At 40.3% G+C, this 24850-nt stretch overlaps 1 protein-coding gene across 2 annotated transcripts in view; it reads right to left on the minus strand.

Annotated features, from left to right (window-relative positions):
• Positions 1-24850, minus strand: part of ARHGEF26 (Rho guanine nucleotide exchange factor 26) — a 128259-nt gene that overhangs the window by 54476 nt on the left and 48933 nt on the right. The window contains exon 6 of one of the 2 annotated variants that reach the window (XM_045503205.1): positions 3599-3751. The exons of the other annotated variant lie outside the window; for it this stretch is intronic. Coding sequence (XP_045359161.1) covers positions 3599-3751 — 153 coding nt within the window. The remainder of the gene's footprint in view (positions 1-3598; positions 3752-24850) is intronic. 2 annotated transcript variants of the gene reach the window in all.

The raw sequence follows: 24850 nt of genomic DNA on the forward strand, positions 1-24850 counted from the left end.
TTAAAAAATGATGTACATACCTTAATTAAATCATACTTTGTGGCTAAAAAATGCTAACTATCATCTGAGCTCTCAGTGAGTCATAATCACTGACCACAGATCACCATAACAAACATAATAATGAAAATGTTTGAAATATTGTAAGAATTACCAAAACATAACAGAGACAGCAAGTGAGCAAATGCTGTGGAAAAATGGCACCAACAGACTTGCTCAATGCAGGGCTACAACCAACCTTCGATTTGTAAAAAAAATGCAGTATCTGCAAAGTGCAATTAAGTAAAGCACAATAAAACTTGATGCCTCTATAAAATGTGATAAACTCCTATATGATGATTTTTTAATACATAAAACAACAATTACATAAATAGGCACAGATGGCTTGTCTGCCTTTTATAGTGAAGACTGGATATGAGTTTAAGGCAACAATATGAACAATATGTATGTGCTAGAAATTTATAAAAGTATAAAGCAAACAAATGAAGAGGCAATGGTATCACAATGATGAACCTATCTGTGAACATATGAATTATAACCAGCATACAGACTAGATCTCATTAACTGATAATCTACATACAGTCCATTAAAAAGATAACAAATGATATGTTTTAAGTCACTTCTCTACCCCCAGATAATCTAAGAAACATCAGACTGGATTTATTTACTAGGAGGCTCCTAGCCTTTTTCAGAGCTTCTAAGACAGAAAATTTTCTGGCCATGTCATCCAGAATATTTCTCCCCTCCCAGTGACATAAGAGCAGTGATAATATTGGCACATTTTCGGAACTTAGCAAGATACACGGACATATATGATCTCACATGGAAACAGCCCTACACCATCTAATGAAGGCCAAGAGGGGATTCCATTAAGAATGGAGTCTCGGGGCGCCTGGGTGGCGCAGTCAGTTAAGCGTCCGACTTCAGCCAGGTCACAATCTCGCGGTCCGTGAGTTCGAGCCCCGCGTCAGGCTCTGGGCTGATGGCTCGGAGTCTGGAGCCTGTTTCTGATTCTGTGTCTCCCTCTCTCTCTGCCCCTCCCCCGTTCATGCTCTGTCTCTCTCTGTCCCAAAAATAAATAAACGTTGAAAAAAAAAATTAAAAAAAAAAAAAAAAAAGAATGGAGTCTCAGGAAGATCCTCCACTTTCCAAGTAACAGACCTATTATTTGGTGAAGACAGAAGTCAAACCAAGGCCTTCTGACTTCCGGTGGGTGCCCTTATCCCAGGATCACTCACTCTCTCACCTCACTTTACCCCAGAGGTGCTCTGGGGAGTTCCCCTGTGACTTACAACATGGAGGGGAGGGGGGATGGCATTGGATACTGTAATCCCACATTGGGGGATGGGGGAGGCCAAGAAGCAGGCAGCGGCAATTTTGACCCCCCCATTTTTTTTTAATGTATTTTGCAAATTACATGTTTTGGTTCATAAACCCGTAAATACCTAGAATAGCAAACTGAAAGAAATTACACAGAAATGTTTTATTTTCATTTTCTCAAATTGAGGAGTTTTAAGTTTCCTTTCCTGCTAGCTTTAAAAAAAAGATTCTTGGAAATGCAAAAAATAAATAAACAAACAAAACTGTAATTCAGTTGCATATTTAAATCCCTCAGGTCACAGGACCCCTACCTCCAAAGATTCTGATTAAACTGCCTGGGATGGACACTAGGCATTCACTGCATGTTTGCCTCTTTTCAAAGATTCTCAAGCATTCTCAACGTGCAGCCAGTCACTGCCCTACATGTAAATTCACAACATTTGCAACAAAACCCCTGAAAACACAACTACGACTTTCCATGTGACAGCTCAAATGGTGGTATCATGAAGCTAATTTAGATACAGTCTTTTTTTTCTTTAAGACTTTAAGTGACTTCTATACCTAATGTGGGGTTCAAACTTAACAACCCCAAGATCAGGAGTCATGTGCTCTTCCCACTGAGCCAGCCAGGTGCCCCTAGAGCTTTTATTTTTTAAGAGTTACATAATGTACAGCAGTACCTATTCACATTTTTTAAATCCTACAAAACAAAATGAAAACAGAATTAAATTCAGCTCTAATTCAAAGCTCTGTTTTCAAACTTGCATTTTCTAACAGTTACATAGCAACCTCTATTATCAGCAGTAGGGGGATTAAGAAAAGCAAGGGGTAAGGTTATGCACCCAAGAATGTTTGTCGACGTCTGGCAACATTTTTGGTTGTCACAAATGGAGTGAGGGGCATCTAGTGCACAGAGGCCAGGGATGCTATAAAACATGCTACAGGGGCGCCCGGGTGGTTCAGTTGGTTAAACACCCAACTTCAGCTCAGGTCATGATCTCGTGATCCCTGAGTTCAAACCCCACATCAAGCTCTTTGATGTCAGCGCAGAGCCCGCTTCAGTTCCTCTGCTCCCCCCTTTCTCTGCCCCTCCCCTACTCGTGCTTTCTCTCAAAAATAAATATTTAAAAAACTTATTTAAAAGACGAAGAAGAAAAAAAAAAAAACATGCTACAGTGCACAGGATAGCACCCATGACAAAGACTTATCCAGACCAAAATGTCCACAGTGCTGACAAACCCAGCTTTGTACTTAAAAATCTCATTTGGGGTTGCCAGCTGTTGGTTTTCCACATGCCCATGTAAGAGTTCATGAGGCTGTGGAGGGAGAAGGGGCACTATCAGTCCTTCCCACCAACTTGGACTTCAATGGACTGCTTCTCCCAGCAGCCATGAGGTAATAATCATCACCAGCCCAAATCCCTCCACAGGGGTTCACACATCCCACAGAAGCTGACCAGAGCTCCACGCTGCGGTCATAAATGCCACAACCCACAGAGGGGATAAGAGTGACAACAGCTGTCAGCCCCCAAACCGGGTTTATGGCGATGCACAACTGTGCTATAAAACAGCTACTAGAGATAAACAAGGTCCCCCAAAATAAAATGAAACATTATTGAACAATCACTGACTTTTAAGAGTAAAGGAGTATCTATCACATCAAAACTCTCAGTAACCTAAATAGGACAAAGGGAAAAGGTGAGGAGGCAAATTTAAAGCCAATTCTTTTTTGTTGCACAATTAAAGCCTTTAAGAACATTTTTTTCCCCTTCTCGCCTCACTTCTAACTACCCAGGAGAAAATCAGCAACTCTTCTAAAAACAAAAACAAAAACAAAAAACAACAACAACAACAAAACAACTTAATATTGAGTTGTCATTTGAACGGAGGAAGATTAGAGTAACAGAGAAACTCTGGATCGTAGGCAAAACAGGAGTTCAACTCAAGAACTCTACTGGCCTGAAGCAAACTACTAAATAGCCAGGTAATGGCTTAGAAAACCAGAGAGTTTGGCATGACAATCACTCCTGTGTTTTGCAGCAATTTAAAGAAACAACAAGGAAAACAGTAACAGAAACCCCTAATTTCGTAATTGCTTTAGAGAGAAAGTGCTCCACAGACTAGAATTTTCTACTCAAACACCCTCACCCTGAAAGCCATCCTGGGAAATTGCCTATCAGGAGGCATTTCTAAACATAATATAAGATATCAATTCATTTCTATCTATGTGACCTAATTAAAATGAGGTGAGGCTATTGAATGTAACATTCAACATCTCTTACAACAATTTCTGTAGTGTTCGTTGTTGGTAGACTTCATTTGTGCAGTATTTCACATATGGGTCAAATGTGGATGCTGTGTGCTTTTCCACAATGTCACTTATGTCATCTATGAAGATATTATTCTGATGTCTTGCTTCCAACTCCATAAAGAACCTGAAAAAAAAAAAACAAAGAAAAGCATTTACATTTTCTTCCATATAGTTAAAAAAAAAAAAAAAAAAATCAGAGGCGCCCGGGTGGCTAAGTCAGTTAGGTGTCCGACTTCAGCTCAGGTCATGATCTCTTGGTTCATGAGTTTGAGCCCACATCGGGCTCTGTGCTACATCTCAGAGCCTGGAGCCTGCTTCACATAGTTTGTGTGTGTGTGTGTGTGTGTGTGTGTGTGTGTGTGTGTGTCTCTGTCTCTCTACCTCTCCCCTGCTCTCACTCTATCTCCTCTCTCAAAAATAAATAAACATTAAAAAATTTTTTTAATTTAAAAAATCAAAGATGATTCTCATGCAATCTTTTTATACAGGGTTTAAAAATGTCAACAGTGCACAATACCATCTCAAAGAGATACAAGAAAAAACTATAAAAAATTGTCGAAGTTTAAATCTATCACATTAACATCTTACTACTTCAAGTGTTCAACTGGAAACACTGACAACACAGGTCCTTTTTGTGCTTTTAGGTATATTTTAGAACGTACAAATTTCACTACTTTTTTCTAAGTATTCCCTAGATATTGGAGGAGGAGGTTCATGTTTCCATATTTTATTGTACTGAAAAGTCTATGAGCAAAACATCTAAATAAGTACTTAAAAAACAAGTCTGAAATAAACCTAATTCTGTGTGCTTTCTCTGAAAATAATCATATTTTAACTCTAATGATATGCATGACATTTAAATGTACTCAGAAATTATTCAGATTGCATTTTAGGGTTGCCAGATTTGGGGTGGGTGTGTGTATCGACCCATTTATCTAGTGTCCAGTCCAGTGAAAATTACATTTCAGATAAAAGAGTAATTTTTTAGTACAGGTGTGTATAAAATTAGTGCCTGGGACATCTTGAGCATCCTGTATTTTATCTGGCAACTCTAGAGGGCATCCACATTTTACAGCACATCAAAATCAGGTATTTGAAATAGGTTTCTACCCAGAGCATTGCTGCTCAAAATGTAGTCCACAGACCAGGCATCTAAGGGCTTACTAGAAATGCAGAATCTCACCACCTACCTCCCCCAGTCTGAACCTGCCTTATATCAAGATCTTCAGACGATTCAAAACACACACTAAAAACAGAGATGAACCTCCATAGAGCACACTTATTGTCCAAGTTCGGAGGGATAAGAAAATCTATTAGAAATAACTATCACTGTGTGACCAAAGCATCTTCCAGAGAAAGTGTAATGAAGGTGAAATCAACAGTAATTTCTAACACTGACGTCTGGAGGTCAAGGATACAAGGGAATATGGTTTTCAATAAGCTCTTAGCATTCCTCACATCATTTCTCCTAACCAGTGGACTCCAAATACAAAATTCAAGGCTGACGGTGAATGAGACAACAGAAATGTATACAAGATGATTAATAGTAAATATAGGCTAACATTTTCTCACATTTTCATCTCAGTTATTTTCAAAGAAAATCCTGGCACTCAGCAATAAGGTAAGATTTTAAAAGGTCTTAATTTTATATACTTACATGTACATTAATCTCATTGTAGTATAAACTGTGTTTGTCGTCATTACATATTTGATTTTTTAATGTTTTCATAGGAGCTTAAAAGATGAAGAAATATACCTTAACTCATAGAAGAGTAAAACTATGTATACCCTGAGAAAGCACCTGTATTTTTATTTCCTTTGAGAAGGATTTAGGGAAAATAATTAGTAGGATTCCCATCCACAAGATTGTAATTGGCCCAGTCCCCCAAGCCCTTTGTTTAAAACAGCAAGAGAAAAAAACTTAAAGCACACTTGGCTGGGCTATTTGGCTTTCCTTCCAAAGGTGTCAGGGTTAGTATGCACAATTCTTACATAGTAGGTCAGAAAATACACCCGTATGTTCCAAAATAGCTGCATACTGCTTTGTCAGGACTGATTCTATTAACATTCAAGGAAAATATCAAACGCTCTCCTAAAAGTTTCAGCAATTGCAAAAACAACCAACTCCAAACTCACATGTTTATTAAAAGATATTTAAAAGCCATGTTTCTCAAAAGCTATTTTCTATAGAGACTGGTCCCTGACTTCAAGAAATCTATGCTACATTGGGAAGGTAAGTCTGATAAACATAAATGACAAAGACAACATGCTTGCATAAAATCACTTGTTGGAACATACATGCCTAGCAGGGGTGGTGTCACTGTTTCTTTAATTACATGAACTATAAATTTTTTTATTGGGGCAAAATATATGTAACATAAAATTTACCATTTTAACCATTAAAAAAATTTTTTTTAATCTTTATTTATTTTTGAGAGAGAGACAGCATATGAGCAGGGAAAGAACAGAGAGAGGGAGACACAGAATCCAAAATCAGAATCAGACACAGAATCAGACTCCAGGCTCTGAGCTGTCACTACACAGCCTGACGCAGGGCTCAAACTCACAAACTGTGAGATCATGACCTGAGCCGAAGTTGGAGCTCAACCAACTGAGCTCCATTTAACCATTTAACGTACTCCATTTTAACCATTTTTAAATGTACAATTCAATGGCATTAGTCACATTCATGATGTTGTACAACTATCGCCCCTATTTCCAAAATATTTTCATCACCTCCAACAGAAATGCTGTACCCATCACCTAATAATGCTCTATTCCCCTTTTCCCCAGCCCCTGATCACTTCTAATCTACTTTCTAACTCTATGCATTTGCCTGTTCTAGATATCTCATATAAGTGGAATCATGAAATGTTTGTACTTTTTATCGGGTTTAATACCCTTAGCGTAATGTTTTCTGGTCAATCTCTGCTGACACATGTAACAGAACTTTATTCCTCTTTATGGATGAATAATATTCTATTGTGTATATATATATTATGTTTATCCATTCACCTGTTGAACATCTGCACACGAGCATCTATGGGAGTCCTTGTTTTCAAGTCTTTGGAGCTATATATCTAGAAGTGGAACTTCAACCTGTCTCTGCCAATAATCATATATATCAAGAAATGATAGAATAATGCCAAGAACCACTACTGAAGAAGCTGAGTTATATGCCAAGGAGAGATTATTTCATTAAGTGAAAGCTGAATAGGAAATGATCCTTTTCTTTCTGACACTCACAGAGGAGTAGCCCATGGGCGGCACAGAGCCAATTAATTAGAACACATGACCTGTAACAAAGGTCAGGGCGACTGAGAACATGGTAAACTCGGGTGAGGAAAGGTGCAAGGAGGGTCATCACTAATGAGGATGACATTACTGGAAGCAGAGGTGCAGGGGAGACAATGTAGATATTGGGGAACTGGTGTTCATTGAGGCTGAGGTGTTGACCACAGGAGGGCCAACGGCAGAGAATGAGGGCTGAAGAGCAGGTCAGAGCTAGACTACAAAGGTCTGATTATATGCTGAGGAGCTAGGGCTTTATCTGTGGACAGCGGGAACCACTGGAGGTGATGACAGCAGTAATAAATCATCGCATCAGAGAAAAATTGGGGCAAAGAAGGGATAGATTACAGGTGAAGAGAAAATGGACCAGAAGCAGACCAGTGAAATGGCCAACATGGCATAAAACCTGACAGTGGGAAATCAAAGAGAGAGGACACCGATTAGGGTAACAATGTGAGGGAGAAGTTCACAGAATGGAGACATTCATCAGATGAGAAGTCAAGGAAGATGCTGGGGTTTCCCTATTCAAGGTCTCCCCCTGGGCATCATCAAGGTGGGCCATTAAATCATTCACAAAGACAGGGATTTAGGAGGAGTGAGGAGAGGCAAGAAGGAAGCAATTTCATTTTGCCTTGGACATGTGAAACGGACAGCTGAAAATACACATCTGTGAGAATTCAGAGCCACAGGAATTCTAAGTTGTGTGTAGTCAAGTAGTTCACTTTTAGCTGGTTTTCCTATAAATGCAAAATACTTGATAATTATTTTAACTCCAAGTGTCTTTCAGGAAAATGTTCAAAGACAGTTGAAAAAATAAGAAAGGTCATTATCGTGCAAATCTAAGAAATAAAGGTCTCAGAGGCAAATATCCCTTACAGTTTGTCTTTAAGTAACTATTATAGTCTGAAGGAATGCAACTACATAACCAAAAACAACAGTAACTTGGCTTTTCCCAATGAAAAGGAAAATTCATTTATCACAGTAAAAGCCTTGCCAAAGTACAAGATTAAAAACAAAGCACTAATGAAATATCTGTTTATGCTACTCACTTTCACATAAACCAAGCCACCCATCTTTTATTTTGACAGTAGCATAATTAAGACATAATTTAAAGCTTCCTATGTTAAATTATCTATTGGTTATTTTGGCAAATTTGCATATTTTACTAAGCAAGCTGGGCTACAAAAAGACCAAGAAAGTTATTACTGAAGAATGAGGTATTATTTCAATAACCAAGGACGCTGGAGATCCAAATCAAACCTGAAGCCAAAGCAAAAGCATGCTGGTTCCCTCAATGAAATTTAAATGAGTTTGTGAAGTAATTTGGCTTATTTGAAGGACAACATTTTAAGGGAAATATATTTCAACCCTATGAATTGTTTTTTTCTGGACAATATTTCCTCTTTGTTGCATTACCAAGATGATCGTGTTTTATAAGCAAACGTGTTACACAGTCTTCCTCTCTCTCTCTCTCTCTCTCTCTCTTCCCGCCCCACACCCCTCAATCAAAATTCTAATCTCATCACTAAAGTGTAGATTTTAAGAAACCTCTGATGGACCGACCAGAAAAGGCTTCTTGGAAACAGCACCTCCTGACCAGAAACCCAAGGTAGCCCTGTTTGACCTCTCGAGCACCAGCACAACCACACCCATGCTTCAAATGATTGCAACTTGCCCAGGTGAGCTCCCTAGCTGTGTAGACAATGGTCAGACCACTGAAAACACCACGGTGGCCTCTCAGGAGCTGGAACTTCAAGATAACTTAATGACAAGTCTATGTTAGAAAAGCTTAATCATGACCTATATCCTTGACTCTAGTATTTTCCAGAACTGCTAGGACTGCATATTCTCTAGGATTTTTGTGGTTGCTTCATCAAGTGATGGTCTTAAAAGTGGCACCATGTTGTGGGCTAAAAGACAAATTCAACAATGAAGGAGGTGTTTCTCATATACCCAGCACATGCACTTGTTAGCTTCACTTTTTCCCTTCTGTAGTGGGCAGAAAAGACACAAATGTGAAGTCTAAATGTCTATCATACTAACAGCCTTCTTAACATTCAATTGGTGGGGCGCTGGGGTGACTCAGTCAGGTAAGTGTCTGATTCTTGATTTCAGCTAAGGTCATGATCTCACAGTTGATGGGATCAAGCCCCATGTCTGGCTCTGCACGGACAGCACAGAGCCTGCTTAGGATTCTCTCTCCCTCTCTCTGCCCCTCCCCTGCCTGTGCTCCCTCCCTCTTAAAAAAAACATTTTAAAAAATATTCTGTTGGTAATGTAATTAGCATGTCTGACGTGAGTGTTCCTGATAGCTCTTGAGGGCTGTACAGTAAATTCACCAATCTATACAGGAGATTACAATTTATTTAATACAGACAAATCAGATTCAAGCAGTCACCACCAAATCTCCTCCCATGTGTCCAGCTCAAGGTGAAAGGCTTTGGTAGATGTCAAGGAGCAAACGATTGATATTCATGATCACCAAGCCCAGTGCTACATGTTTCCCATATACTGCCTCATTTAATTTAATCTTCAAGCCTACTTTATGAGATGCCTACCATACCCATTTTAGAGATCAGAAAACCAAGGCTAAGAGAGCTTATGACAAAAACTAAAACAATGGAGCCTCCATCTGAACCAGAGCCACAGGCTTCCGGAGCCCAGTGCCCATGCTCAAAGCACACCTACTGCTTCTGCTCACAGATGCCAACTGAGCTGGTCTGCTACTACCAGCCGTCCTTCAATCTAGACATCCAGTAAAAAGACTAACAGCTGGAGCTGAGAAAGAACTATATTATTTTCCAAGAAGACCAGCTGTCAAATCATCTCAGCACGTAAATCACACACATCAACACAGTGAAGACTTGCACCGTTGATTTATGCTGTGGCAAGATCTGCGGGGCAGCGGACGAACTGTCGACCACCCCAGGTACAGCCTCCAGGGGAAGACAATTAGGAAGGCCACAGCTAGTGATGGATTCTGGTCCCCGCCGACACAGCATAAGCAAATGCTGGTTTCACAGAAGCCCTGTGAATCTCCGAGTCATTCCTTTTTGCCCTCCTTGTACCCTGCTGCCCTCCACATTGCCTAACAAAGTCCCAATCAGCTTTCAAGTCTCATATTAAATTTCATCTCCTTTCAAGAAGCTTTTCCTGACCCTCTGGGCTGCGTTGCTTTATGTTCTTTATAAACCCCTCCGTTGGTATCCCTACTATGATCCCAATTAATTATATTATGATTGTGTTTACATTTGCCTCTCTTAGCAAGATCTAGAGGACAGAGGCCAGGTCTCTTGTGTTCAAGTACCTGACTCTAACTGTAGTATGACCAAAACCCTGACCATAGTACCTGAAACACAGTCAAATATTTGACATGAATAAATAAAAAATTTAAATTTTAGTTTATTTAAATTACAAAAAAATTATTTAAATTATAGTTAATACACAGTGCAATATTGGTTTGAATAAATCAAATTTGTGTTTTCAATAGGAAATTAAAGATGAAACAGGTTCAAGCAATTTTGTTTTACCAAAAACCTAACACCCACAAATTGGTCAGACTCTACACATGCTTTACTCACTGATGTATCAAATGAACATGTATTTTTGGACCACAAACTGGGTTCCCAAAACTACAGCAGGGCGCAGTGAGGGCCACCAACCAATAAGGATACAAACTCCCTGCACAAGCTTTTAGGATCACCCAGTTGAGATGGAGGCCAGTCCTAGTTTCTTCCCTGCCAGCTGCATTCTCCGAAAAACCTGCCTGGACCAGCTCCTCCCCCACCCAGTTCAGGGAGGATTCTCGCTTGGCTAAGAGGCTCAGCACTCAGCGCTTTAGCTGGAGAAGCGCAGAAACAGGGCTCTGGTTATAATCAGCGCTGTCCCGTGCCCTTCCTGGAATGGCATCCTTTCAAGGTACTTTTCCTTCATTAATATCCATCTGCCTAACGCAGGCTCAATCATTGTTGGACTTCTTCCTCACTTGAATGAGCCGTCAATCTAAACAGCTGCAGTCTCCCACCAGAGAGGGTCATATTCACTTGTGCTGGAGACATGTAACATACCAGGCAGGTTTCGCATGTCTAAGTCGCTGTTATATAATAAAATATCTTCACCAAACAAAGAAATATTCCAGATAAGTGGCAGCAAACTATTTGCTGCTGGAAATACTTTCCTAACAGAGCACCAACAGAACATCCTGTACTGTACCAACAATGAATTTATATTCTGCTGCAGATAAGTGAGCTTTGGGGCTTGTTTGTTTGGGGCTTTTTGGTGGTAGTCATTTTGACGCTAAAGATCAGCGTCAATTTCCTTTACTACTACACTGGATTGGGGATGGCAGTGCATGACAAGAGTACCACCACTAACCCATGGCAGACGTCACAAACCAATTGTGGCACTCTGCCCAGACCCAGAATCTGCACTCCAAGCAGCCATTATCGATCAATCCAAATTGATGAATAAGGTGAAGCCCATCTATGAATCCTTCACCAGTCTAGCAACGATGGAAAAGTATGTTACTTTGACAAAAATATAGGGCTGCTGCTTCTCAATCAGACTACCCTACATTCTGATGTGGTAAAGGTCTCACGAGGTTTCCTCCTTAGCAGACTATGATACATATATCTTGTCATGTTCTATTTTAGCTTTTTCTTCTGAAATGTTATCTCTGGACTGATAAGGGATAAGGGTTGAAATTAAGACTGGGAATGTGAGATTTAAATAAATAAATGAATAAATAGGTTTTATATATATATATGTGTGTATATATATATATGTGTGTTTGTGTGTGTGTGTGTGTGTGTGTGTGTGTGTGTGTGTGTGTGTGTGTATCTTATATATATCTCCTAACAAAACTGTTCTGGTAAACCTAAACCTAACTCTCATTCTGATAGCTGCTGCTTGGTCCTTAAAATCTCTAGGATGGTTTTTGTTAAGAGATTCTTATCACCCTGTGAAAACCTTTAAGATCAGCCTAGGCAGAGAACAGAAGAGACTGGGGTGAAAAAGAGAAACTAAGGGTTTTCCTACCCTCAATACCACACAACACAGAGCTTTCTTGGGTTTAAATCCACTACCCCCAGGCACCTTCAGTTCAAGGAGCCTAGCAATCCCAAAACAACGAAGGTGGAGCTAGGGCCAGGGAAGAGAGACGCAAAGACAGACTGCAGAGCTAAGGGCCCCCCACCCAAGACCACTCCACCTCAGTTAAGGCTCCCCTTTAATTATTTTTTCCTCTCACTGATGACGTACATGCTCGAAGGAATGTAAAATGGACCATACGAAGATAGAAAAAAAGTGCTTTAAAAGTTCTTGCAATTTTAATGCCATTAGGCTGTTTTCACTTAAAAATGAGAATTTAAAGTCTTTATCATCTGAATGTTTCACAAAAACATATTGGAGAGAAAAGGGCTTGTTCCCATGGTAACTTACTGCATACTTGATTCTTTTGTTTCAGGGCTACTCACACGCATTCATCCATATTGTAATTTCTCCTGGAATGAGGATAACATGCTAATGAATGACAGAAACCATTCTTATCAAAACGTCCTTAGAAGATATCAAAGCTGCCGTATGAACTGGCCTGTGATGCCCTGGGTTATTATACTTTTTAATTTTTTTTTATTTGAGCACAACTATTAATTTCCATACAACAGAAAATCATTCCCAAATTTTATATATGACCACAGAGACTGAGACCAAGTATGCTCGGTTCACCATTGGCTTTCCAGGAGCTGGCAAGGAATGAGCACTCGATAAATGTGCTGAATGAATCAAAACCAGATACCTGCTAGTCCTCCTTGCCCCACTGTTAAAGTACCATCTTCCAAGGAGAGCAACAGGGAGTGATAATGTAAAGCAAATATGCACCAAGCACGCTTTAATACGTACATTAAATTAGCAGGGTCCTCTCGGCATGGGTGGGCTGTGGTGAGATGGCTCTGAATGGCTCTGCTGGTCAGCAAATATCAGGGTAAACACAGGGCTGGTTAGGCTTTTTGTACAGCATCTAGGATACCGGGCTTGTAACCTCGAGAATAATTTTGCTAATCCATCACCTGGCAAAAATCCTTTGAAAACTCAAAACCTAGGAAAGATTTATGACTTCTGAGGAACTGTTTCCTTTTATTAGATGACAGTTACATAACCGATTCTGTGACCCTTTTACCTTGGCTGCCTGGAAGGATAAAGCTGTGTTTAACCCTCACTCCTAGTAACGCTAGGCAGGAGATGTAGCTGAGCACCTTGGCTATCATCATTGCTGCCTTGTTTTCTATTTCTCGCTTAAACAGCCACATTCATCTCCCACTCAAACATGTCATTTACTGTAAGTTGCCTTGAGCCTTCTGTGGATGCAATTGGGAATATAAATGATCAATTATAAACAAACCAGGAAAACGTGGATTCTTGGTGGCTGCTGGGAAACAGCCACCAAGAATGAATTTATAGAATACTGCAACAAAGTCAAGTAAAACAAAACAGTCTTCATGCTGAAGCCCCCTTTCCTATTGTGGGTTGGTAATTCTGGAATAAAACCAGCACATGAAAGGACACATTTCTCTTCAGGCACTATTTCCAGATCCTTTTGCATGGTGCCCACAGTATTTCAAGTCAGAATTCAATCCGCAAAGAAGAGTAACATTTGAAGTAAGCCCCAAATCTTTGCATCTTTGTTATTAATCGTGTCCCCAGAAGTTGTCTTCCTAAAGAAAAAAATACGTCCTATAGCTCCCATCAATTTCATCAAGAAGAAAAAGGGACCAGGACACAATTTAGAAAAACTATAAAAAGGTCAGTTTCCAGGGCGCCTGTTGAGCATCTGACTTTGGTGAGGTGAGTTTGGCTCGTGAGTTCCAGCCCCGCATCGGGCTCTGTGCTGACAGCTCAGAGCCTGGAGCCTGCTTCAGATTCTATGTCTCCCTCTCTCTCTGCCCCTAACCCACTTGCATTCTGTCTCTGTCTCTCTCAAAAATAACATTAAAAAAAAATTTTTTTTTTAAAAAGGTCCGTTTCCTAAGGCATAACACCCTAAGAAAAATGATGCTTGCCTACGCAAGAGAAATAGAATTTCAAGTCCTATCTGACATTTTTCAAACCTGTTGCAGTTTACACAGCAGCTGGCTTCTGTCCTCCCTCTTAGGACAGCCCTCTCCGAATTTCAGCAAGGATTTTTTAAATGCTTTCTTTTTAGACGGTTATTAGCACTGGTTAGCAAAGTATCCAAAGAAAAGGATCTATGGGATAAACAAATTCTCGTTCTGGCTCTTAAGTGGATTTGAGATAATGATAAATTTCTGTTTCTTCATTTAGTAAAACAAAATGAACAAATGAATGGAGAAGACTAGGTCAACCATCGGTCCCACCACACACCATAATCAGCCCACGAAATACCACCAGCAAGCATCACAGCAAAGAGGTAAACATGCCAGAAAGAAGGGAAAAGAGCCCACAGTCCAATGGTAGGGGAGCATGAAGGAACAAAACGAGGCAACATGAGATGATTAAGCCTCCAAATCACCTCCTCAATACTAAAGACCAGGGTTCCTGCTTTCTCTTTCCCAATATTAGGGATAGGTGGTGATCTCTTATCTCACAAGTAAATGCTATTAGATAATAATACCTACAGGTGAATAGACGTTCAGATAAGGTCAATTTCACACATTACCTACTGGAGCAAGGCTAATTGTATACCATTACATCGCACCTCTGGAAAATGAGTGCAGGCTCAGGAGCCAGATGGCCGAGGTTCAAGTCCCAGCCCCCTCTTTTACTAGCTGTGTAACCTTAGGCGACTCGCTTAACATCAGCAAGTCCTATTTCCTCATTTGTAAAATGGGAATAATAATGGTATGACCTCATGTGGTTCTCATGATGACTGAATGAATTAAACCATGGTAAGTGGTTACAATATGGTCTGGCACATGGTACACACTCATTACCATTAATTATTATTATCATTTAAAGTGCAATAAATGCCTTTCCCTCCTATATGAATTCTATGAATTCACACATCTTTTAAATAATGCCAGTAAGCTGTCTTGCTTTTCCAGTACAGTCTGTTCAAAGACAGCAAACCCAGCTCCTACATTTCCATCAATTAAGTCCCAGTGGGCAGATAGAATAATCCTGCCATACACCAAATAAGCTCAAAATCACAGATATGCGTGTTCAACAACTTTTAAATTTTTTTTAATTTTTAAAAAAATTTTTAATGTTTAATTTATGAGAGAGAGAGAAAATGTGAGCACAGGAGGGTCAGAGAGAGGAGACACAGAATCTGAAGCAGGATCCAGGCTGTGAGCTGGCAGCATAGAGCCCAACGTGGGGCTCGAACTCACTAATTGTGAGATCATGACCTGACCCAAAGTCAGATGCTTCACCAACTGAGCCACCCAGGCACCCCTAAAAATTTTTAATAGATACTTATCAATGACAAAACTAGGGGTGCCTGAGTGGTTCACTCGGTTAAGCATCCAACCCTTGATTTCGACTCAGGTCATCATCTTATGGTCATGGGATCGAGCCCTGTACCAGGCTCCATGCTGGGCATGCATGGAGCCTGCTTAGGATTCTTACTCCCTAGCCCTTTGCCCCTCCCCCACTCACACACAAGCTCTCTTGCACACGTGTGCTCACTCTCTATAAAAAAAAGAAAAGAAAAAAAAAAGAAAATTAGAGGAGGATCTCATTGGTCCTTTTTAGGACCTATGTTTTGGTACTAATTCAGTGAGTTACAAACGGGAAAGCAACAAAGTAGGGCAAACTAACAACTTTCTGCCGAGAAGTAGTAGAACATTTTTTTTATACTGTGAGGAAGAAGTCATGTCATGTCACAATTATGAGGCATTAAGCTAGGCAAGGCACAGACACACTTGGCAAAAACACAAAAGGTACTGTGTTTATCTGTAGAGCGCCCTGTGGCAGGCTGAATCATGGCCCCCAAGGATGTCCATGTCCTGTGAATATGTTCTCTTACACGGTAAAAATGACTTTGCAGATATGATTAAGGATCCTGAGGGGAAATTCCTCCTGGATTATCCAGGTAGGCCCAATGTATGAGAAGGGTCCCTCTAAGCAGAGGACAGGAAGATCAGGATCAGAGAGAAGATTTAAGGATGGAAGCAGAAACCAAAGAGAAAAACAATTAACACAATGAACTTAGCTTTAGAGACGGAAGAAAGGGGCATACGCCAAGGTATGCAGGTGGCCTCCAGGAGCTAGGAAAGGCTCAGAAACAGATTATCCTCTGAATGGATAAAGAAGATGTGGTATGTATATACAATGGAGTATTATTCGACAACCAAAAAGAATGAAACCTTGCCACTTGCAACTACGTGGATGAAACTCAAGGGTATTATGCTAAACAAAATTAGTCAGAGAAAGAAAAATATCATATGACTTCACTCATATGAGGAATTTAAGATACAAAACAGACGAACATAAGGGAAGGGAAGCAAACATAATATACAAACAGGGAGAGGGACAAAAACATAAGACACTCTTCAATATGGATAACAAAGAGAGGGTTACTGGAGGGGTTGTTGGGGGGCGGGGATGGGCCAAATGGCTAAGGGGCATTAAGGAATCTACTCTTGAAATCATTGTTGCACTATATGCTAACTAACTTGGATGTAAATTAAAAATAAATAAAAACTAAAAAAAAAAAAAAAAAAAAAAAAAAAAAAGAACAGATTATCCTCTAGAGCCTCCAGAAGGAACTATCCCTGGTGATACCTCGACTTGAGAAAAAACTTGTGTTGTTTTAAACCACTAAGTTTGCAGTAATATGCTACAGCAGCAATAGGAAATTAATATATCCCCTTAATCCTTTTGGAATCTGTCATCTAACCTCTGTTCCTTCTCCAATATCTAATATCCATTATCTGTAAGGAGGCCCCTGGATTATTCATGAGCCTGACTTTAGGGGTTCGTCAATTCCAGAAAGCAGAAGGTTCAAGACCCAGGTCCCTCTCCTATTCGTTCATTCCACGATTACTTAACTGAACACCTACTATGTGCCAGGCTCTATTTTAGGCACACAGAACACACAGCCCAGGGCAACGAAAATCTCCACCACTATAGCACTTACAGTCTAGTTCCTAGGGGGTAAGCCATCCCTGCTCTGCTCCTTCAGGGCCCTCCTGGAGGACTATACAAACAGCTGTTAGCACCACTGATGAAAAACAAAACAAAACACTATGTTTTTAAGGTCCTCCAAAAGACACTTCAAAAGGTAAGAGACTTTCATATTCGGTAACCACCAGAAAGGAGGAGGGAGATGGGGAAGTGAGGGAATGGTAGGAGCAGAGATGGGAACTCACAGCTTGTGCCCAGGGAAGGTGGTGGTGGACCTCAGGGTTTGTTAATGGTAGACTTTCAAAGGAGTCAATGACACAAAGGAGTTTAGGAACCACTGGCTTTATATAATGAAAACAGCTAACATAGAAAGATACACAGAAATTGGGAAATCACTAGAAGATGAAATTTTAGATGTAGCTTGGGCCGAGGCTGTGAATAACTTGGGAGTCCTTGGTAAGCAGTTTCAAGGCCTTAAGTAACAGAGGACTATGGAGATTGCTTATATTTTAGGCAAGTAACCAGGAGGTAGCAGGGTAAAGAACAGGATATAGAGCTGAAGACTCAACTGTGGTGTGAAGAAGAAAGCAAGGAGGCCATCCACAGTCTACACACATAATCCACTTAGGAGAAGAGAAGCCTGGCCGTTCCTCAAAATGTCTGAGAGTTCCCATATCACCCAGCAATCCCCCTCCTAGGTATATATCCAAGAGAAAGGAAAACATATGTTCACACAAAAACCTGCACCCAAATGTTCATGGCAGCATAATTTATAATGGCAAATAGGAGAAACAGCCCAATGTCGACCAACTAACAAATGGATCAATAACATCCAGTATATCCATATGATAGGATATTACTCTGCAACAGGAAAGTACTGACACATGCTACAACATGGATGAACCTTGAACACGTTACGCCAGGTGAAAGAAGCCAGTCACAGAAGATCATATATTATGTGATTCCATTAATACGAAGTGTCCAGAATAGTCAAATTCACAGAAACAGAAAGTGGACTCATGGTTGTTCTGGAGATGGGGAAGTGTGGGGGGAAATGGGGAATGAGCGCTAATGGATACAGCCTTTCTTTTTGAGAAAAGCTCAGAGAGCTTTGCTCAGCCTGTGAATACTAAAACCACCAAATTATACAACTTAAACAGATTATTTGTATGGTGTATGAATTATTCTTTCAATAAAAAGGACAGCAGCTGGGAAATGGACAGAAGGGGTCAAAGCTGCTATCTGTTAATTGTGTTCATTCATGGAGCACTCTCTTTTCCTACTTTCCCAGACAGTGATTCTGTATGTGTTTCGTCTCTTGTCAAGTGACTCTTACTAAAAGTTCCAGGACTTAAACAATATAAGCAAGCTGTCCTGGCTGAGGCAGGGCCAGAAGGCCCAGAGTCCAGTTGTTTGGCTTCCATGACACCCAAACTGGCCAACCCCAAAGTGCCTTCCGGAAATTCCAGGCCCCACAACAACACAATATGAAACCACTCCACAGACCCAAAGGGCTGAGAGATGTGGAGTATTAAACATCTTTGTAGGCTCAGTGAGAGGGAATCTAGCCCAAACCTCCCTAGCCACACCGGGGAACTGGAGACAGTACGGGCACACCAAATCGGCCCTGCCCCCCTGCATTGGCCTCTGACCCAAATAACAACTGTTAACCTTTTGCTCCCTTACCATACAAGATTCCCTAGTGAGAGGGAATAATGGTTTCATTTATAGAAAGCTAAGAAAGGTCTGCTTTTACAACCTCCCGTAAGACCTGCAGAGAGGTCCAATGATGGCAGTTTAGTCTAGAAGAGTCAAAATGTTCCAAAAATTTTACCTAGCATTTGACCACAACCAAGATGCTTATTACTCTCTTTAATAATGATAAATTTCGGATTACAAAACATATTATCTATTCCTTGAGGGAAATTTCTACAGTAGATGTACCTCTCAAATCCCCATGTGATGCTGCCAGTAATTTATAAACCATGCACAGTCACATTTCACCAGTTTGTGTTCTCTTTTATACATGTACCCCCTCCTTCTCTTATTTCCCTACCAAAACTTTGGCCCCAAAACACACGTCTTCTGCAATGGTATTTTTCCTCTTCATGATGCACCCCCCCCCATCCCCTCCTTTTTTTACCCTGCTTCAATCCACTTTTAAGAACCTACCCAAATCCCTTCTAAAAAATCTGGCCCTTTCATCCCCTTCTAAACCATCAATGGGAGCCAGCTGTCCAAATCTATAACTGTTGGCTTCTCACCACAAAACTCCTTCTAAGAAAAGCCCATGGATGCACACCTCTTCTTGGTTCCGTCCCATCCACCTGCCTGAGCCACTTTACAAAGCCAGCCTATATGCCCGCACCCACCTACCTACTGTGGAAGGACAAAGCCACGGCAGAATCTTCTTTCGTTGCTTGCTAACAATGCTCATGCAAGATCACCACAACTCTGTCATTCGCCAGAATACGCAGTGGCTAGACTGTAGAGAGGTAACCACGCAAGTCTGCAGGGAGTCTGTCATGTTCCGGTCTTCTTTTTTCTTTATTGGCATCTTAATAGCTATAGTGGAAACTCCGGCATAAAGCTTAATCTGGACTTTGACCAATATACACAGGCACTTGCATTTGATCAATTTAGCATCAAAGAGTAGCTCCCAACCACACTCTCCATCCTCCCTTTCTGCAAAAGCAGAGCCAGCTCTCAGCTAGTCGTAGGCATTTGAGGACTAAAGAGACCGCCTACTGTAGTTTACTCAAGGGAGAGCTGCACTGTGATCCCTTTGTAGGGTGATGGTCTCCACTTCGAAGGAATGCAAAAGGCTACTACCCCCGTGGGAGGGAAGGATGTGCTACTGAACAGGAGGACTACAGGATCCAGGTCCTGCTGCGGCACATGACTGATCAATTACTCAAGTTGTCAGCAGCTTCTCTAGTTTTCGTAGTCCATCTGAAACTGAAGAGGGCTTGGCACTAGTGGCAACAAGGCCAATGTGAGTTTCAACTACAGAATTATCATCTGCTAGACCTTGTATAGGGCTTTACAGCTTCCAAGTGCTTTTATACCTTCCATTCAACAGTAGTCCTTATTCTAAGGGCTTTCCTTAGAACTCATTAGAGCTATACAAAATAAATACCCACCAGCCTCTTTCTAAAACAAAACTTAACCAAACATACAGTAGAAAAAAAAATTTGGCAAACTAGAAAACCATAATTAATCTATAGACAATTGTTCCATGAGAAGTGGTCCCTGAAACAAAAAATCTTTTGGAGGTTTTATGATTATTATGAATCAGCAATAAACTAAATACACCATGCTGAATTGACTATGTTATCTCTAGGAATTTTCAAAGAACTCAAGACTTTTGTAAAATGTCATTTCATTAAGCTTGCTTTACTTTTACAAATTTTCAGGTCTCTGTATATTAATTCCTTATAAGTTTTTGTTCTTGTTGTTTAAGGTTAGCTTGAAGAGAGTCACCTGGGTGGCTCAGTTGGTTAAGTGTCCGACTCTTAATTTTGGCTCAGGTCATGATCTCACGGTTTATGAGTTTGAACCCTTCGCTGGGCTCTGCACTGACAGTGTGAGACCTGCTTGGGATGCTGTCTCCCTCTCTGTACCCTTCCCCTGCTTGCTCTGTATCTGTCTCTCAAAAATAAATACTTAAAAAAAAAAAAAAAGGTTAGCTTGAAGATAAATAAGAGGGAAAAAAAAGATGGAAGTATTTTATTGCCTTGGAAAGTTAATAGACACATGAATCAATGCCTGCCTTTCTCTGACAGTCAAAATGGCCTTACGATCCGCAGCTTTCCCACTGCAAGTTCTCAGTGACAACCAACCTTGGCTCAAATGGTTTAAGTGTAGCTGCAGGTGCAGAGACAGAGGCCAAAAAATCTAACCACCACCTTTCATAGAGACACCTTTTAAACAGGATGAAAGTGATGCCATCACTGTTTCTTAGACGTTCAAAACCCGAACTTTACCCTTGACTTTATGATACAGGGTAGTAAAATTCAGGCTTTAAAACAGTAGACACAAAGCATTCTAGGTAGGAACCCCTACACCGGAATATCGTGATTTGCATGCAGAGGGCATTTTCACTACATCTAGGACCTCCAGAGATTCAACATGACATAATCGTCTCCCTCATCTATTTTCTCTGTGTTTATACAAGATATATTTCTCTTATCAACGTATTTTCTAATTTTAAGTATTTCTCAGTTTTCTGTAGTTGCTTACCTTCTTAACAGACTAACACCTAGGAATCAACTCGTTTAACTTTTTAAATCAGACAAACAAAGTTCAATTGTATATTGAAAATATACGAGAAAGGCGAAAGGCACTATTTTTACTTCTATGTTAATACCATATAAAAGGCAAATCTATCTGATGCTTTCGCTGCTCTATTATTAAAAAACTGACAGGGTAGTATAATTTAACCAAGTGCCCATTTAATTTTAACAGACTGAAAAAATAAAGATAAGCATGTGTTATTGAAAATTATACAAGTGTACTTTCTTAATGCCTCAAATTACATACTATTCACCATTAGTCAGAAATGTACTTGAAATTCTTTATGCTTAATTTCCCTAAGTCCTGGTGACAGAAGGCACCCTAATACATTAAAACATATTTTCCCTTCCTCTGTCCTCCAACACCGCTAAATTTATAGAGGTCTCTAAGGAACTCCAAGACTGTGACTTGTATGACACGAGCACAAGGCCAATTGATCTTATCAGGTTAATGTAAACCAAATAATCAACAAAATGTGCATTAGAGCTCTCAAATGGGTGACTGATGGGTTGAAACTGCCCTACACATGTGTATTTAAAAAATCTGAATTAACTCCCAACGTTTAAAAATCAAGACACTGCACCCACCCATTCTAATTTCCCACTTTTCTTGAAATATCAGATCACAACACAGAGTTCAAACTCCCCCAACAGTCACAGTGGCTGGAACTGCACTCACACCTCTTTACAGCAACCACCCCGCCCCCCAGCACCAGAACCATCCTGTACCCATCCTGCTTCACTCAGCTATGTGATCTGGCTGCCAAGGCAGGCATTTGAATTTGTCCCCCTTTAGAGAGGGCTCTGAGATCAGGTTTGGGTCTGAATTCTGGCTTATCACTTAGTATCTGAGTATTTGCCACTCTAGCAATTTATTTAGCCTCTCCGTCATCTGCTAAAAAGGATATAATACTATCTCCCGCAGAGATTGTGGCAAGGGTTAAATAAAGCACAAAATACAGAAAGGATTTAGCACAGCACCTGGCCCACGGGGCTGCTTAAATGGTGGCAGGTGTTATCACCAAATGACAAAGCACCAAAGGATACTTGACAAGATGTAATTTCCATCCAAGTCAAATCACTATTTCCACCTCCTCAAATTTATGTATAATTAGAAGCAAATGAGTTTTCGAATTCATTAAACTTCTGCTTCCATTTGTCAGGAACCTGTAAGGCCAAACTCCACATATGTAGAAAAAATAAAAACCTCTGCAACTTTTCATTCAATTCCTAAGAAAAGCAACATACTGTTCATCAGGAATAGTTTCATACACACATCAATGGTTCCTCATTAACAGAAAAAAAAAGTTTATATCAACCTATAAAATATTATTTCAACTCTGAGGAAGAATTAATTACTGAAGTTAACATCAAATTTAACAAGTATATGGTTATAAAATGTTTGTCCTTCATTATCAAGGCTTTGGAGTTTGCAAATTGCTATAGCTGATATCTCCGTGAGAACTATAATTAATCAAGAACATTTACACTTTGATTACAGAAGGAATAAAGGAAGACAAATTATACTCAACCGTCTTCTCATAATCTTAATGCAATCTTGGAGAGCAAAAATCAGTGCGAAAGTCTTGTCAACTTATATTCATAACCTGAGCCAGAAGAAAGTAGATGAGAAGCTAAGTCCAATTATTTATAACATGCTGGCAAAAGTCCAAGGCAGGACCATAGTTAAATGTTAGAGGGGCTGGGGAAGGAGGGAAAAAGAATCCATGGAAACTTTACTAATAAATTCTCTTGCAATGGCATATTTAGGTATTAAGAGCACCTGGCTGAACACATGACATTCTGATGATAAGTAAGCTGTGCTGTAAAGCCTTAACAATTTTTCAAATGTTGATTTTGGCTACTGCCTATCTGAAAATTGGTCCAAACATGGGCTGAATTAAGATCCTTATGAGCACTTTGCTTTAAAGTCAATAGTAGTAAAGCACAGCCTAACCCTTACACCCTATGCCAACACGTGAAAACCAGGTACCTTATTGGTGCAATAGATGTTGTTATAAAGCTAGTATTTTTGTAAATCAAATCACAAACAAATGGCCAAACAAACAAAAAACCCTGCATGGTTCATTTGGTAAAAAGGCAATTTGGGGATGGAAATGCTGCCACTGAGAAGTTTTCTGTTCTATTAAGTCTAATCTTAGACCAACCATTCTTTAAACACCTATCTCCGCCTTCAGCAAACAAATGAAACCAGGAGGAAACACCTACATCCGACTGTCCCAGTAAAACTTCAACAAAAGCATCTTGCCTTTTTGAGTGAAGCACTCAATCCTTCCTCTCTCCGATTAGTAGGAATACCAATTACCTCAATAACCCTTTGAAGGCCCAAGACTAATGGGTTCTGAAGGTGCATCCTTTATACACTGATCACACAGTGAAGTGAACCTACAGCAACCACTTCTGGTGCAGAACTCTGCAACCTACAGACACAGTACAAAATATGGATCCTCCAAAAAAAACCTTCCATCTTGTGGAATCCTTTTAAGCTTTTTTTTTTTTTTAATGTTTATTTTTGAGAGAGAAAGAGAGAGCATGGGGGAGGGGCAGAGAGAGAGGGAGGATCTGAAGGAGGCTCTGTGCTGACAGCTGATGCAGGGCTTGAACTTACAAACCATGAGATCACGTCCTGAGCCAAAATTAGACGCGTAACTGACTGAGCCACCCAGGAGCCCCTAAAGTAATTCTTAAGGTATACTGATTTGTTTCCCCTTTAAACACAGAAAGAAAACAAAAAGCAAGCTAGATACCACTTGGCTTCTAGCCACACCATTCCCCTAGGTCTCCTTCAACCCCGTCCCCACCACCATCAGCTGCTCCTTCTCAGCCTCCTTTGCTGGCCCTTGTCCCATTATCCCAGTCTCTTAGTGTTGGAAAGTCCCAGGGCTTCGTGCTTGGCATTCACTCCTGCATCTCCATCCTTTCTGTAGAAACCTCACCCAACATCCTTGCCTGAAATCCCATCTAAATACCAACCCCTCCCAAACACGTTTCAAGCCATCAAACTTCCAAATCTAGACTTAGATACCCAACTGCCTGCTCAGCACTGGCTCCCTAGGGCATGTGAGAAAAATAACCACTTAAAAACTCAACACTACAATTAATGGCAAAACTATGGAGAGAGTAGAAAGATCAGTGGTTGCCATGGGCTTGGGCAGAGGGAGGGGATGAACAGACAGAACACAGAGGATTTGTGGGGCAGTGAAACTAACCTGTATGATACTATCATGGTGGATACGTGTCATTATACATTTGTCAAAACCCACAGATTGTACAACACCAAGAAGGAACTCTACTGTAACCTAGGATTTTTGGTGAAATGATGTGTCAGCATGGGTTTGATGATCACAAGTGTATCACTCTGGTGAAAGGTGTTGATAGCAAAGGAGGCTGTGTTTGTGGGAGATCAGGGAATATGTAGGCAATCTGTATTTTCCACTCAATTTTGCTGTAACCTAAAACTGTTCTAAAAAATAAAGTATATTGAAACATCAGTGAATGAGCCAAATGAAGAGACACCTAAAAGTGTATCACTT

The sequence above is a fragment of the Leopardus geoffroyi genome, chromosome C2, assembly GCF_018350155.1.
Source record: "Leopardus geoffroyi isolate Oge1 chromosome C2, O.geoffroyi_Oge1_pat1.0, whole genome shotgun sequence".
Classification (NCBI taxonomy): Eukaryota; Metazoa; Chordata; class Mammalia; order Carnivora; family Felidae; genus Leopardus; species Leopardus geoffroyi.